Consider the following 17,877-nt stretch of genomic DNA (forward strand, 5'->3'; position numbering starts at 1 on the left):
AAAACCCAGATCCAACAGTGGTATAAGAGAAAGGATTTCTGAATCGTATGATTTTAAATTATATTGAATAATTTATTTCTATCCACACAAGAAAATTTTTCAGAAAATTGTAGCACCATGAAAATTATTTTTTTTCAAAAAAAAATATTATTTTTCGGATCTGCCCGGAATTGTTTCGGGAAGACCGCAGCACAAAGGCGCCGCGCGCAAGCGCGCGCGGCCGCGGGCACGCAGCGTGCGGAACGTGCGCACGCAGCGCGCGCACGGCAGGCGCAAGCAGCGCGCGCGGCGTGCGGAGCGTCTGCACCCGGCGCACGCATGGCGTGAGCGGCAGAGCGTCCGCACGCTGCGCGCACAGGCTGGTGCCACTGCCCGAAACGTTCATGCAGGGGGCAGGCAGCGCGGGCGGCTGCCCAGGAGTGTCTCGGGAATCGTTCTGTATGATGGGCTTGAATTGTTTGGGCCTAGGTGCAATTTTCTGATTTTTCAAATTTTTGGGCAAAATTGATATTTTTGAAAATTGGTTCAATTTTTATTTTGGAAAATTGATTTTTAGAAAATTAATAATTTTCTAGTAAAATAAATAATTAGAATATGATTTTAATTATTTATGATAAAAATGAGTTTTACAAGAAATCAATTATTATTGATTTAATTGAAAATTAAATAAAGGAGTTTATTTAATTTATTAAATTCTTTAATAATTGTGGTGGTTAGTGATAAAATTATTAGATATATGATTTATCAATTAATTAAATTGTTTAATTAATTGATGTTAATATTTGATATTAAATGCATGAAGGATGATCGAAAGCCTTGACCAATGTGTTAGGTGTATGTTAGGATATTCTACTGTTTTATTCGTTTTTTAATAGTTGATATTATTAAAGTGGGCTTGGTTTATGGCCCGTTCCCACCCCCATGAGATGTATCCCTTATGTGCCATGGCTATTTAAATGTAATTATTAGAAATAGTGGGAGATCAAAACTGGAAGATGGTGAGCCCGATGAACGAGATGAAGACATGTAAAATATTGGAATCTCTTGTAATAGTTGCATTTGCATCCCTGCATTCACATAGGTTTTGGACCTGGATCCATGTTTGGCTCACATGGATCTAATACTGTTGGCGATCGATCATCCTTATTTATTGTTGAATGTCATATTATGATATATGTGATATATAGTAGTATGCTTGTATGTATATTATTAGATAATATAGTTGCATGGATCCGACAAATATACAAACTCGTGGCACGCGATTTTTAAAATAAAATGATGAGACAATTTTAAAATTAAAATCCCTCATTTTGAATATGATTCAAAATTTATATCAAACCGAAAAAATAAAAATTAAAAGAGTTTAATTTTTCCTTGCCTTCCATCAACCGTGGTTGCATGTTGATCGCTACCCGCGGACAGTGCCTGGCTCATATTATTGGGGAGGCTTGTACGCCGGAAAGCTGTGACTTCCACCGGACGTATGTTGTGAATTGAGTGGAACTCCCATGACTTCGGCTCATATTATTGGAGGAACTCATGGCGACCGTCCACTACAATTCAATATTGGTGGGTTTGTTTTACACCCGAAAATAAACGGCGTCATATTATTGGATCCTTATTAAACGTGAGGCAAAACATGCGGAGGTTTCATAGGGATGCAATTGGATTCTACCATTTAAAAATTATAATTGGCTGATATTATTCGGGATTATAATTGGCTAATTGGACTAGACGTGCCCACTAAGAAAATACGATTTCCCCTTTTCATCAGAGGGTGGTGAAAATGTCAAAATAGTGGGAGGGAGATTTATAAAATAAAATCCATATTTTATATCTTAAAATTATTTTAAAATAATCAGCAACCATTATTCTGTTTCCATATCAGTATATTTTCGATTTCGTCACGTAATACATTTCTGTTATTAACAAGCTAACCGAATCTAATTTTCAAGACTGGTTGGGAAATTGTTCTGAATTCGGAGAAAATGACATATACACTAATGTCAGTCCTGCTGAACTGACAAAGCATGCAAGATGGTAGGACCATAATATGCAAGCTAAAGTGTAACATTCTCGCTTCTATGTCAAATGAACTGTAGGGACAGTTTGAGGAAATTTTGAATGCTGCTGACATTCGAATGCACGTACAAGAGCTGCATGGTGCATGAAACTTTGCACACCACTTTCAAGGAGCTCATGACTACACACATGCAAGACAGGACTTTGGCTCATGAGCGTGGTGTACGTATGACTGGACTTATTAAAAATATGGTGGGCCTGGAATATGTGATTCCTAACGAGTTAATTGATGACATTAAATAGTTGTCTTTCTCTTCCTCATTTGACGGGGTTATGGTGAACTTCAATTTGAATAAGATAGATGATAGCCTTGAAGAGCTAGTCAATACGCTAATAACTTATGAGATCACCATAAAACAGGAAATCATTGTTCTTCTTATGGGCCTCTCGTCAGACGAAAATGGCCCACAAGGTAAGGGAAAGAAATCTTCTGCCCCTCACAAGAAAAATAATCCCAATAAGAGGCAAACTCTGAAAGACACTTAAAAGGCCTACAAAGCCCGATAAGTTAGAACATATTTATTTCACTGCAAGAAGTCCGGACATAAGAAATTATATGTGCCAGAAATGTTCAGGAAATGATAAGTGAATGTCCAAGTAAACATGATTTCAACAACAAACAAAAGAAAGATAGAAGATCCAAATCCCGCACAAATATGGCATGCTAGACTAGGTCATATTTCCCAAGAAAGGATGCACAAGCTAGTTGGAGAAGGCATGTTTGACTTGTCAGACATAAATTCTCTACCTATTTGTAAATCATGTCTAAAAGGAAAAATGACAAAGACTCCATTCAATGGAAACGTGGAACGTGCGCATGGTCTACTGGATTTGATCCACACAGACATTTGTGGCCCGCTAAGTGTTAGCACAGAATATGGGCAATCCTACTTCATTACCTTCACTGATGACCATTCGAGGTATGGGTATGTTTATGAAACACAAATCTGAAGCATTTAAAAGGTTCAAAGAATTCAGATCTGAAGTAGGAAAACAGCTAGAAATGAGTATTAAGACACTTCGATCTGATCGAGATGGAGAATACTTGAGTGCTGAATTTTTGGGTTATCTAAAAGAGAATGAGATTCTCTCACAGTGGATCCACCAGCAACATCACAATTGAATGGTGTTTCTGAACGTCGAAATCGAACCTTGATGGACATGGTTCGATCCATGATGAGATTCACTGAATTGCCTACATAGTTTTGGGGCTTTGCGCTTGAAACTGCCGCAATGTTGTTGAATAATGTCCATATTAAAGCAGTGGATAAAACGTCATATGAGATATGGATGGGAAAAACTCCCAAATATTCTTACATGAGAATATAGGGATGTCCTGCTTACGTGAAGTAGACAGTGGGAGACAATTGGATAGTAGATCCACTTTGTGCCACTTTGTAGGATATCCAAAGAATTCTGTTGGATATTATTTTTATCATTCCAATGAATCAAAAGTGTTTGTTTCAAGAAATGCCACCTTTTTGGAAAGGGAATTTCTATTAGATAGAAAAGGCAAAATGATAGAACTTGAAGAAATTCAAGATACTCGCCCAACTATAGAAGTTGAACCCATTTCCCAAGAACCAGTAGTTGAAGTACAAGCTCCTAGGAGGTCTGATAGGGTTATTAGACCACCTGCAAGATATACACTTCTTCATGAACAAGGTCATGATGAGCCTTGTGTTGGATGTGATCCAATGAACTTTAAAGAAGTAATATCTGATACTGATTCAACCAAATGGCTTGAAGCCATGCAGTCAAAAATGGACTCTATGTATTCAAACCAAGTCTGGACATTAGTGGATCCACCTGAGGGAATCATTCCCATAGGATGCAAATGGATCTACAAAAGAAAGCTTGGGACGGATGGGAATGTAATGACCATCAAAGTAAGACTGCTTGGAGAAAAAGTTATACTCAAAGGTAAGGAATTGTCTATGAGAAAACTTTTCACCAGTTGCTATGTTTAAGTCCATTAGAATACTACTAGCCATAGCAGCATAGTATGACAATGAGATATGACAAATGGATGTAAAGACTGCATTCCTCAATGGAGACATCAAAGAGGAAATTGATATGTCTCAACCTGAGAGATACACATCAGTGAGAAGTGAGCATAAGGTATGAAAACTTCAGAGATCAATATATGGTCTCAAGCATACGTCAAGGAGTTGGAACCTCAAATTTGATAGCACTATCAAAGAGTTTGGTTTTGCTAAGATTCCTGAGGAACCATGCGTGTAAAAGAAAGTTAGTGGGAGTGCAGTGACATTCCTAGTACTTTATGTTGATGATATCCTGCTCATTGGGAATGATGTAGGATTATTGCAATCAACTAAAGTATGGTTAGCCAGTAAATTCTCCATGAAAGACATGGGTGAAGCATCCTACGTATTGGGAATACAAATCTATAGAGATAGATCAAAGAGGATGCTTGGCCTCACCCAAGCCACCTATATCGATACCATTATAAAACGATTCTCTATGGAAGAGTCCAAGAGATGAATGTGTCATGGTATTACTCTATCTAAGGCAATGTGTCCCAAAACTGATGAAGAGATAGAGATGATGACACGAATTCCATATACGTCAGCCATTGGTAGTATCATATATGGTATGATATCGACACGTCCTGATGTTGCTTATGCATTGAGTATTACAAGCAGATATCAGGCGAACCCTGGTCCAATGCATTGGAAGGCCGTGAAAGACATTCTTAAGTACTTGAGAAGGACTAAGAACTTGTTCATGGTCTATGGGGGTGGAGAATTAAAATTGGAAGGCTACACTGATTCTAGCTTCCAATGTTACGTAGATGATTCGAAATCGACCTCTAGTTTTGTATTCATGCTTAATGGTGCAGCTGTCTTTTGGAAAGGTTCCAAGCAAGACACCGTTGCGGATTCCACCACTGAAGTTGAATACATTGTTGCATTTGCCGCAGCAAAAGAGGTAGTTTGGATGAGAAATCTTGTCCAAGAGTTGGGAGTTATTCCTAATGGAGTTGATCCAGTCCCGTTGTACTGGGACAACACTGGTGCCGTTGTGCAAGCAAAGGAACCAAGGTCTCATCAGCGATCCAAACCTGTACTGAGGAAGTTCCACATCATACGGAAGATAGTGGGAAGAGGAGACATATCAGTTGAAAGAGTCCCCTCTGCAGATAATGTTGCTGATCCACTTACATAGCCCTTCCCAGGACCATTGTTTGAGAAGCATCGCGAAGCAATGGGATTAAAGTTATGGGTAGTTGGCTCTAGGGCAAGTGGGAGAATGTTAAAGTAGATGCTCTGCAAGCCAACGGTTGGCTAGGGAATTTATTGACTCAAGTGTAATAAACAATCTTTATTTTAATATAATTTAATTTTTTATGGTCTTGTTATACTTTATCTATATACCCATGCAAACAACATAGATAAAGTCCTTGATTATGCTTTAATACAAATGAATCGTATGTTAGAGTAGGTGCCCGACAAGCCAACTTGTGGCTAGGGCTTTTATTGGCTCTAATGCAAAACAATATTTATTTTAATAATATTTTACGATTTTATTCGATTATGGCATTATACTTTATCTGTATACCCATGCAAGCTGCATAGATAAAGTCCTTGAATATACAATAGGTACCATGAGGTCTGCGTCTCAACGTAAGATCATGAAACTCATTATGAAGCGTACCGTATATTCTAAACAGGTTCCTAGTCGATTCAGCCGCCTAAAACAAGGATAAAGGTCGTTCGAGCTCGAGACTAGCATCTGTGGTGTAAACGCCATGTTTCATTGACAAGGGCATGGAGATGTCCATTCACACAGATGGGTGATCATATGATGATGCACTGAACAACCCTCCCTCGGACTATCCAAGTGGTTCCCACTTATCGAGTGGAATAGTCCGCAGTTATGTTTGTACACTATTAGTCCTTTGACCCGGGACAATGTAGGGGCTATACGTACTAGCATGCACTTTGATCCGTTTACCGACTCCATCGAGGGTCATCAGGTGGCGAGGTTGGGTGTAGTTTCGAAATACGTAGGAGCAAATGCATTGTAGTCGGGGATTCATCGTTCGCCTACGGGTGAAGATATCCTATGTGATCTGATGAGTTAATAGTGTATAGAGTCTCTGGCCAGAGCAAGAAATCTGCTTTAGGGAAAGTTGTTTTCCTAGTTGCACATGCCATGCCACTATTAATACTCAAAGATAAATCACATCGTTATCGAATTCATATGCAACTCTCGATATACCAGTGGTTGCAGATTCGATCGGGATATATGTGTTGAAGGGACCGTACTGTACGCTAACCATGACTAAAGGTTCTTGCAGGCACTATCAGTGATACCTAGGGGATCATGGGGCGATGCTACTAGACGTTCTTACCATGATCCGATGGGTGCAATCAGAAATGAGTTCTGACATTCTTTATCAAGGAGTTGATGAAAAGAATGGGGTTAACTAGGGTAAACCCGAATAAGAATAAATGTTATTCTGAATCACATGGAGATGTGAACCCACGGCTAGCTGTATCCTTGAACCATTGAGGATCACACAAGTATCGGATTCTGTGTTCCCGTTGAGATAGTCAAATTTCAAGGAGTTGGAATTTGGCGACTATAGTTTGATGGAGATCAAACAAGAAGCTTATAAAGGAGTTTATGAGCTGATTTCATAGGATGAAAGAAGTGAAGTTAGCATGATTGCTAAATAAGGAAGGAAAGTGGAAATGCCTGTTTTTTGAAGGAGTTCACTAAAACTGGCAGCTGCCAAATATGGTAACTGCCATATATGGTAAGTTCTAAATTTGGTAAATGAAAATTTTGATATTTGAAATTTTCGATTTTCATTATATGAACAAGATTTGTATCCTTGGTACATCGGCGCTCTCGGATCATCGATCGGGATTATAATGAGTTCGGAATTATTTTTTTAGTGAATTTGGAATTTACTAATTAAATGATTGTGCTAGTAGTGGTGACTACTAATATGCACAAATTCTCATAAATATTCTAGAGGAGTCTAGAATTAAATTAACTAAGGAGTTAGTTTATAAATTAAATAATTTTTATTTAATTTATTATATATATACATGTAGATATTTTATATGGTGATATAAAATATGTGTATATAATATTATTATATCATGTATTATTAAAGGTTTATAAATACATTATATATTAAACATATGAGAGTTTTTATATAATGAAATTATTAGAGTCCTTGTGGGAGAATAACTCCTAATTAGATTAGGAGTCTCACTCTATATATATACCACTAGGACTCATAATAAACCTAACCTAGTTTTTGCACACAAAAACCACTCCAAAACCTCTCCTCCCTTGGTTTCAAACCAACGGCTACCACTTGAGTTTTTGGGAGAAAATTTTGACCAAAAGCAAATTAGATTTGCTTAATTATGGATTGAGAATCTATAATTTTTTTTAATTATTAATTAAGAGTTAATTAGCATAAAAACCATGATTTTGAATCATGGATCTCTCGGCCAATATACCAAGGGTTGGGAAAAATTTAGGCCATGCGATTTTCTTCCACCGCCGTGCCACTTCGTCTCCGGATTTTGGAAATTCGGAGGATACAGTCTCAACGCACAAATCGTTTGGATTTTCTAGTGCAAACCAAACGAGGAAAACAGTCTTCGATCGTGGACCTAATTAGGCGATCAAACTCGAAGAGCCGTTCGTAGGTATTTACAAGAAGGGCTATCTCCGCTTAAACACCGGAATAGTTTGGAGTCCAAACGTTGAGAACGCAAAGATATAATTCTTAACACCCTATGAATGGTTTTGAACACATGACGCCCAAGAACAAAATTTTTAAACTTCCGCTGCGTCTTGGGTGCGAGAATACGATGTCCCAACTGTGGTATCAGAGCCAGGTTATTCTCAATCGTGTGTTTTAATTAAATTGTGTTGAGTTTATTATTTCTAACCGCGCAAGAATTTTATGAAAAACGCATCGAAAAATTATTTTTGAAAAATTTTTTTTTGAAAAAAAAAATTAAAATTTGATCTGCCCGGAACAGTCTTATGAAAAACGCCCCGAAAAATTATTTTTGAAAAATTTGTTTTTGAAAAAAAAAATTAAAATTTGATCTGCCCGGAACAGTTCCGGGCAGACGCGCGCACAGGGCAGGGCGCAGCGTGCGGGCCAGGCGCTGCGCGGCGCGCGCGCAGGCGCCGCACGGCAAGCGCGCCGCGCCCGGGTAGGCGCGCGGGCGCGCGCACGGCGCCGCACGGCAGGCGCGCGGCTAGCGCACAACCGCGCCTTCCAGCACCCGATTGGATCGGGCAGCAGGCGGGCGGCGCGGGCGGGAAAGTCTCGGGCCCCGCGCTGTGTCGTGGGCTTGAATTGTTCGGGCCCGGGGGCGATTTTCTGATTTTTTTAAAAGTTTGGATTAAATTGATATTTTGTGAAAATACGGACGATTTTACCCCTACAAAAATTTTTATAAAATCAATTTCTTACAAAATAAATAATTGAAATATGATTTTAATTATTTATGGTAAAAGGTGTTTTACAAGAAATTTAATTATTTGAAATTAAATAAAAGTGTTTATTTAATTTGATAATTATGGCGGTTAGTGATAATTTACGAGATACACGATTTATTGATAATATGTGATATTATCGGATTTATATAATATATGATATTATATGTTAAAAGGATGATCGAGAGCCATGACCAATTTGCTAGTGTATGTTAGGTTTTTACATGTTGTAATTTTTGATTATTTGATTATTAAAAGTGGACCTGGTTTATGATCCGTTCCCACCCCCTAAATTTGTATCCCAATGTGCCATGGATATTTAATGCAAATATTAAAATTAGTGGGAGATCAAGATTTGAAGACGGTGGGCCCGAGATCCTCGAAAAGAGTTTTGAAGATCGAAGACATGTAAATTTTGGAGGCTTATGTAATAGTTGCATTTGCATCCCTGCATTTCCTAGGCTATGAACATGGATCCGTATGTGGCTCGTACGGATCAATTAGCTCTCGGTTATCGATCATCCTTTATTATTTATGATGTATGTGATATATTATAAATAATCAGTATGTGCGTTATTATTAATATAATGACAAGAGTTGCATGAATCCGGTAATCATACAAACAATCATGGCACGAGTTTTAAAATTAATGATGAGACAAATTTTTAAAATTAAAATCCCTCATTTTGGATGAGATCCAAAATTTAAATCAAGCCCATTAAAAGGATAATTAAAAGAAAGTTTAATAATTTCTTGCCTTCCATCAATGGTGGTTGCATGATGAACGCTACCCGCGGTCAGTGTCTGGCTCATATTATTGGGGAGGCCTGGACGCCGGAAAGCTGTGACTTCCACTGACATATTTGATGTGAACTACGTGAAACTCCCATGACTTCGGCTCATATTATTGAGGGATCTCATGGAGACCGTCCACTAAGGTTCAACATTGATGGGCCGGGCTCGACACGTGAAGAGAAAGGGGATCATATTATTGGACCCTCCTCAAACGTGAGGCAAAATTACGTAAGGGTTGCAATTGGTCTCTACCTTTTGGAAGTTATGATTGGCTGATATTATTCGGGATCATAATTTCGCAATTAGACCTTGCGTACTCACTAAGAAAATTGGATTTCCCGTTTCTCATCAGAGGGTGGTGAGAATGTCAAAATAGTGGGAAGCAATTCGTAAAAACAAAAGTTCATATTTTACGTCTTACAAAATATTTTAAAATAGTCGGTAACGTTTATTCTGTTTCCATATCAGTATATTTACTATTTCGTCACGTAATCCATTTCTATCATTAAAACAAGCTAACCGAACACTAATTTTCAAGATTGGCTGAGAAAATTGTTCTAAATTCGGAGAGAATAGCATACACACTAAATTTCAGTCTTGCTGAACTGACAAAGCATGCAAGATGTTAGGACCATAGGGTGCAAGCTAAAGTGTAATATGCTTGCTGCTATGTCAAATGAACTGTAAAGACAGTTTGAGAAAATTTTGAATGCTGTTGACATTCAAATACACATGCAAGAGTTGCATAGTGCACAAAACTCGCATAATGATGCACACCATTTTCAAGGAATACATGACTACACGCATGCAAGATGGGGCTCTTGCCCATGAGCATGGTGTAAGAATGATTGGGCCTAATGAGAAGGTGGTGGGCCTGGAATTTGATAAGACCCGATAATGTAGAACATGTATATTTCACTGCAAGAAGTGTGGACATAAGAAATTATCTGGGCCAGAAATGTTTTGGCAATGATAAGTGAATGCCCAAGTAAACATAATTTCAACAACCAAAACAAAACAAGATAGTCTAAACCAAACACATTTGTGGCACGTTAGGCTAAGACATATTTCCCAAAGAAGGACACACAAGCTAGTGGGAGAGGGCATGTTTGACTCGTCAGACATAAACTCTCTAGAGACGTGTGAGTCTTGTCTGAAAGGAAAACTGACCAAGGCCCCTTTCCTAGGGAAAGTGAAACGTGCACATGATCTATTGGATTTGATCCATACAGATGTGTGTGGCCCGCTAAGTGTTAGCACAAGATTTGGTCATTGCTACTTCATTACCTTTACCGATGACCATTCGAGGTTTGGGTATGTGTATTTAATGAAATACAAGTCTGAAGCCTTTGAAAAGTTCAAAATTCAGAACAGAAGTAAAGAAACAGTTAGGAAAAAGTATTAAAACACCACGATTAGATCAAGGTGGAGAATACTTGAGTACTGAGTTTCAAGACTGCCTTGAAGAGAATGAGATTCTCTCACAGTGGACTCCGTCTGTCACACCGTAGTTGTATGGTGTGTCAGAACGTTGTAATCGAACGAGATGGACATGGTTTGATCTATGATGGGATTCACTGAGTTGCCGCCATCCCTTTGGGGATATGCTCTTGAAACAGCGGCAAGGTTGTTGAATCAAATCCATACAAAGGCAGTGAATAAAACTCCATATGAGATATGGATGGGAAAACCGCCCAAATATTCTTGCTTAAGAATATGGGGATGCCCTGCTTACGTGAAGCAGACAATGAGAGACAAATTGGATAGTAGATCCAATTTGTGCTACTTTGTGGGATATCCAAAGAACTTTATTGGATATTACTTCTATTATCCCAGTGAAACAAAGGTGTTTGTTTCAAGGAATGCCACCTTCTTAGAGAAGGAGTTTCTGTTGGATAGAAAAGGCGGGATGATAGAACTCAATGAGATTCGAGAACCACATACTACACAAGTAGCATAACCCACATCCCAACAACCAATCAAAGAAACACAAGCTTTTAGAAGATCCGAAAGGATCTCGAGGCCGCCTAATAGGTTGAGACCGCTTCTTGAAACGGGCCAAGGTGAGCCCATTCCTGGATGTGATCCAAGAAATTTCAAGGAAGCATTGTCTTATGCCGATTCATTAAAATGGCTTGAAGCCATGCAGTCCGAGATGGACTCCATGTATTCGAACCGTGTTTGATCCTTAGTAGATCCACCTTAGGGAATTGTTCCCAAAAGGATGTAAATGGATTTACAAAAGGAAACTTGGAGCGGATGGGAAGGTGGTGACCTTCAAAGCTAGACTTTTAGCAAAAGTATATACTCAAAGGCAAGGTATTGACTATGAGGAAACCTTTTCTCCAATCGCAATGTTCAAGTCCATTAGGATATTGCTAGCCATAGCAGCATGGTATGACTATGAAATATGGCAGATGGATGTGAAAACAGCGTTCCTTAATGGGGATATTAAATAAGAGATTTACATGTCTCAACCTGAAGGATTCACATCAGTAGGAATTGAGCATAAAGTATGCAAACTTCAGATATCCATTTAGGACTCAAACAGGCATCAAGGAGCTGGAACCTCAGATTTGACAACACTATCAAAGAGTTTGATTTTGCCAAAAATCCTGAGGAACCTTGTGTATACAAGAAAGTTAGTGGGAGTGCAGTGACATTCCTAGTACTTTATGTTGATAACATACTAATCATTGGGAATGATGTAGGGATGTTGAAGTCAACTAAAGTAGGGTTAGCTGGTAAGTTCTCCATGAAGGATATGAGTGAAGCATCATATGTATTAGGAATACAGATCTATAGGGATAGATCAAAAGGATGTTAGGGCTCATTCAATCCACATATATCGATACCATACTGAGGAGATTCTCTACGGAGGAGTTCATGAGAGGATATCTCCCAATGTCTCATGGTGTGAATCTATCCAAGTCTATGTGCCCTAAGACTGATGAAGAGAGAAATCATGAGCCGCATTCCAGATGTGTCTGCCATAGGCAGTATTATGTATGGTATGATATCTACTCGACCTGATGTGGCATATGCATGTTGCCAGCTGATATCTGTCGAATCCCGATCCACTCCATTGGAAAGCAGTGAAGGACATTCTTAAGTACTTAAGAAGAACTAAGAATTTGTTCTTGGTATACGGGAGTGGAGAACTAAAATTGGAAGGCCACATTGATTCTAGCTTCCAAACATATGTGGATGATTCGAAATCAACCTCTTGATTTGTATTCAAGCTCAATGGTGGTGCTGTCTCTTGGAAGGGTTCCAAGCAAGACACCACAGCGGATTCAACCACTGAGGTATGAGGGCGTTTGGATGAGGAATTTCATCCAAGAGTTGGATATCATTCCTCAAACAGTTGAACCAGTCCCGGTCTACTGTGACAACACCGGTGCCATTGCGCAAGCAAAGGAACCGAGGTCTCATCAGCGATCGAAACATATACTGAGGAAGTTCCACATAATCCTGGAGATTGTGGGAAGAGGAGACATTTTGGTAGAGAGAGTCGCCTCCGCAGATAACGTTGCTGATCCACTGACGAAGCCCCTGCCAGGACCATTGTTTGAGAAGCATCGCGAAGCAATGGGTCTGATCTATGGGTAGTTGGCTATAGGGCAAGTGGGAGATTGTTAGAGTAGGTGCCCGACAAGCCAACTTGTGGCTAGGGCTTTTATTGACTCTAATGCAAAACAATCTTTATTTTAATAATATTTTACGATTTTATTCGATTATGGCATTATACTTTATCTGTATACCCATGCAAGCTGCATAGATAAGGTCCTTGAATATACAATAGGTACCATGAGGTCTGCGTCTCAACGTAAGATCATGAAACTCATTATGAAGCGTACCGTATATTCTAAACAGGTTCCTAGTTGATTCAGCCGCCTAAAACAAGGATAAAGGTCGCTCGAGCTCGAGACTAGCATATGTGGTGTAAACGCCATGTTTCATTGGCAAGGACATGGAGATGTCCATTCACACAGATGGGTGATCATATGATGATGCACTGAACAACCCTCCCTCGGACTATCCAAGTGGTTCCCACTTATCGAGTGGAATAGTCCGCAGTTATGGTTGTACACTATTAGTCCTTTGACCCGGGACAATGTAGGGGCTATACGTACTAGCATGCACTTTGATCCGTTTACCGACTCCATCGAGGGTCATCAGGTGGCGAGGTTGGGTGTAGTTTCGAAATACGTAGGAGCAAATGCATTGTAGTCGGGGATTCATCGTTCGCCTACGGGTGAAGATATCCTATGTGATCTGATGAGCTAATAGTGTAAAGAGTCTCTGGCCAGAGCAAGAAATGTGCTTTAGGGAAAGGTGTTTTCCTAGTTGCACATGCCATGCCACTATTAATACTCAAAGATAAATCACATCGTTATCGAATTCATATGCAACTCTCGATATACCAATGGTTGCAGATTCGACCGGGATATATGTGTTGAAGGGACCGTACTGTACGCTAACCATGACTAAAGGTTCTTGCAGGCACTATCAGTGATACCTAGGGGATCATGGGGCGATGCTACTAGACGTTCTTACCATGATCCGATGGGTGCAATCAGAAATGAGTTCTGACATTCTTGATCAAGAAGTTGATGAAAAGAATTGGGTTAACTAGGGTAAACCCGAATAAGAATAAATGTTATTCTGAATCACATGGAGATGTGAACCCACGGCTAGCTGTATCCCTGAACCATTGAGGGTCACAAAAGTATCGGATTCTGTGTTCCCGTTGAGATAGTCAAATTTCAAGGAGTTGGAATTTGGCGACTATAGTTTGATGGAGATCAAACAAGAAGCTTATAAAGGAGTTTATGAGCTGATTTCATAGGATGAAAGAAGTGGAAGTTAGCATGATTGCTAAATAAGGAAGGAGAGTTGAACTGCCTGTTTTGTGAAGGAGTTCACTAAAACTGGCAGCTGCCAAATATGGTAACTGCCATATATGGTAAGTTCTAAATTTGGTAAATGAAAATTTTGATCTTCGAAATTTTTGATTTTCATTATATGAACAAGATTTGTATCTTTGGTACATCGGCGCTCTTGGATCGTCGATCGGGATTATAATGAGTTCGAAATTATTTTTTTAGTGAATTTGGAATTTACTAATTAAATGATTGTGCTAGTAGTGGTGACTACTAATATGCACAAATTCTCATAAAAATTCTAGAGGAGTCTAGAATTAAATTAACTAAGGAGTTAGTTTATAAATTAAATAATTGTTATTTAATTTAATATACATATACATGTAGATATTTTATATGGTGATATAAAATATGTGTATATAATATTATTATATCATGTATTATGTAAGGTTAATAAATACATTATATATTAAACATATGAGAGTTTAAATATAATGAAATTATTAGAGTCCTTGTGGGAGAATAACTCCTAATTAGATTAGGAGTCTCACTCTATATGTATACCACTAGGACTCATAATAAACCTAACCTAGTTTTTTCACACAAAAACCACTCCAAAACCTCTCCTCCCTTGGTTTCAAACCCATGGCTACCACTTAAGTTTTTGGGAGAAAATTTTGACCAAAAGCAAATTAGATTTGCTTAATTATGGATTGAGAATCTATAATTTTGGTTAATTATTAATTAAGAGTTAATTAGCATAAAAACCATGATTTTGAATCATGGATCTCTCGGCCAATATACCAAGGGTTGGGGAAAATTTAGGCCATGCGATTTTCTTCCACCGTCGTGACACTTCGTCTCCGGATTTTGAAAATTCGGAGGATACAGTCTCAACGCACAAATCGTTTGGATTTTCTAGTGCAAACCAAACGAGGAAAACAGTCTTCGATCGTGGACCTAATTAGGCGATCAAACTCGAAGAGCCGTTCGTAGGGATTTACAAGAAGGGCTATCTCCGCTTAAACACCGGAATAGTTTGGAGTCCAAGCGTTGAGAACGCAAAGGTATAATTCTAAACACCCTATGAATGGTTTTGAACACACGACGCCCAAGAACAAAATTTTTAAACTTCCGCTGCGTCTTGGGTGCGAGAATACGATGTCCTAACATCGTAATTCGATGTTGAAACTCATTTGTAAACACTGCATATTCTAAATTCGTTCCTAGTCGATTCAGAAAGGTCGTTTGAGCTCGAGACTAGCATATGTGATGTTGTGTACTGCGTTTCTTGGTAAGGGCATGGAGATGTCCAAACATGCAGATGGGTAGTCATATGATGATTATACCGAACAACCCTCTCTCGGACTTTCCAAGTGGTTATCATTCATCGAGAGGAGAAGTCCGTGGTTACGATTGTACACCATTAGTCTTTACGACCCGGGACAACACTGAGACTTTATATGCTAGGGCTGTGCTTTGACTCGTTTACCAGCTCCAGGAGAGTCATCAGGTGGCAAGGTTGGGTACAGTTGCGACAAATATAGGAGCCAGTGCATTGTAGTCGGGGATACACCGCTCACCTGCGGGTGTGGATGTCCTATGTGATCTGATGTAATAATAGTGCATGGAATCTCTGACCAGAGTATGAGATGTACGTTGGAGAAGGAGTTCTCCAATAGTACATGCGATGCCACTATTATATGTGTCACATAGTTATCGAATTAATATGCAACCCTCGATGAACCAATGGTTGCAAATTCGATCGGGATATATGAGATGAAGGGACCGTACTTTACGTTAATCATAATCGACTGGTTCTTGCAGGCACTATCAGTGATACCTAGGGGATCATGGGGCGATGCTACTAGACGCTCTTACCATGATCCGATGGATGCAATTAGAAATGAATTCTGACATTCTTGATCAAGGTGTTGATGAAAAGAATGGGGCTAACTAGGGTAAGCCCGAATAAAGGATTATGTCCTGAATCACAAAGAGTTGTGAACCCACGGCTAGCTGTATCCCTGAACCATTGAGGGTCACACAAGCACTGGATCGTTTGTTCCCGTTGAGAGAATAAATTCAAGGAATTGATTTTATATTATGATATAGTAAATTCAAGGAGTTGAATTTATGATAATTAAATTTTGAGAAAATAAATTCAAGAATTTGAATTTATGAAATTTGGAGAGAATAATTCAAGTAGTTGAATTTATAAAATTTGATAATTTAATTTATTAAACTCAAAAGTTGAGTTCATTAAATATTAAATTTTGGATGTGATAAAATTCAAGAATTTGAATTTATAATTTAAATATTAAATTCAAATGTTGAATTTGTAATGTATTTAATTTATTAAGCTCAAAGGTTGAGTTTATTAAATATTAAATTAAATATAGTTGGAAGTATGTTTAATGGGCTTGTAGGAGTAAAAGTCAAACATACTAAATAATTAAATTTCTTAATGGACTTTGATTAATTAATTAAACTAGTTGGACTAGCCCAATTAAGTAATCAAGCTCATTAATGTTAATTATGTGTATTAGGTTTTGGTTTAATTATAAATAGGAGTGATCAAGCCATAACCCTAGCCTCCACCTTCACAATTTTCGAAAATCACAAGTTTTTTCTCTCCAAAATTTCGGCCACTTCCTTTTGAAGGAAAAATTTGAGCTGTCTCTCGTTTTCAATCTCCAACGCAAAACTTCTCCAAATTTTCTAGTGCAAATTGGAAGAGGAATAGATCATCCAGTCGTGGACCTGATTAGAAGAAAAACAAGGACTCCCTTGAAGAAAGTTCGTAGGGATTCATCAAGAGCTAATCCGTTTATACCGGATTAGTTGGAGCCACGTGATTAATTCACAAAGGTATAATTTTCTAACATCCTATGAATGTTTTTGTTAAAATCATACGAGCGCCCAAAGCAAAACATATTTTGATTGTCAAAATAAATAAAAAATTTTAAAACTTCCGCTGCGTTTGGGCGTGTAGAAAACCCAGATCCAACAATATATTGGTCCAAAACAGGATGTCCTATGAGTTAAATATATATTGAGCCTAAATTTTTAGCAAGAATAGCTTTGACATGGTGATGAGATATATTAAATTTTCAAAATGTTCAAATGTAAAATCTTATACGTACGTACAGGTTGTGACTTGTTGGAATTGTCATTTTTTTCTTGTAGCTAATCCTATTGTTATGCTTTTTAATTGATAGAATGAGTTCAGAACCTATTGCTCTTGTTCATGAGGAGGATAGTGTGGAGGATGTACATGTGTTGGATTTAGATGTTGATGAAGAAACATGTACTAACTTGCAAGGTCGGGCCTCCGGAAGTGTTAAACGAAAGAGACCCTTAAAGTCACAATGGTGGCAATATTTTGAGATGCTTCCAGAAGTAGAAGGAAAGGAAAAGCGTTGCAAATGTAAAGCATGTGGGACTACGTACAAAGCAGACAGTAGCATGGGGACAGGTAATCTCCAACTCCGTATTCTCAAACAGTGTCATAGACAGAGAACTCGTGATATTGATCAGGCTTTGTTAGAACAAGGCGATAAAAGTCTTGCCATAAGGTCACAAAAGTTCAGCCAAGAAAGATCTTGAG

The 17,877-nt window shown here is 38.5% G+C and overlaps 1 protein-coding gene across 1 annotated transcript in view; it reads left to right on the forward strand.

Moving 5' to 3' along the window:
- The window catches only part of LOC142528089 (uncharacterized), a 51,913-nt gene that overhangs the window by 8,659 nt on the left and 25,377 nt on the right, over window positions 1–17,877 (forward strand). Inside the window, exon 2 of the mRNA XM_075633144.1 lies at window positions 17,489–17,745. Within this exon, the coding sequence (XP_075489259.1) occupies window positions 17,490–17,745 (256 nt within the window). The 5' untranslated portion in view covers window position 17,489. The remainder of the gene's footprint in view (window positions 1–17,488; window positions 17,746–17,877) is intronic.

The sequence above is a fragment of the Primulina tabacum genome, chromosome 15, assembly GCF_025594145.1.
Source record: "Primulina tabacum isolate GXHZ01 chromosome 15, ASM2559414v2, whole genome shotgun sequence".
In the NCBI taxonomy this organism is placed as follows: Eukaryota; Viridiplantae; Streptophyta; class Magnoliopsida; order Lamiales; family Gesneriaceae; genus Primulina; species Primulina tabacum.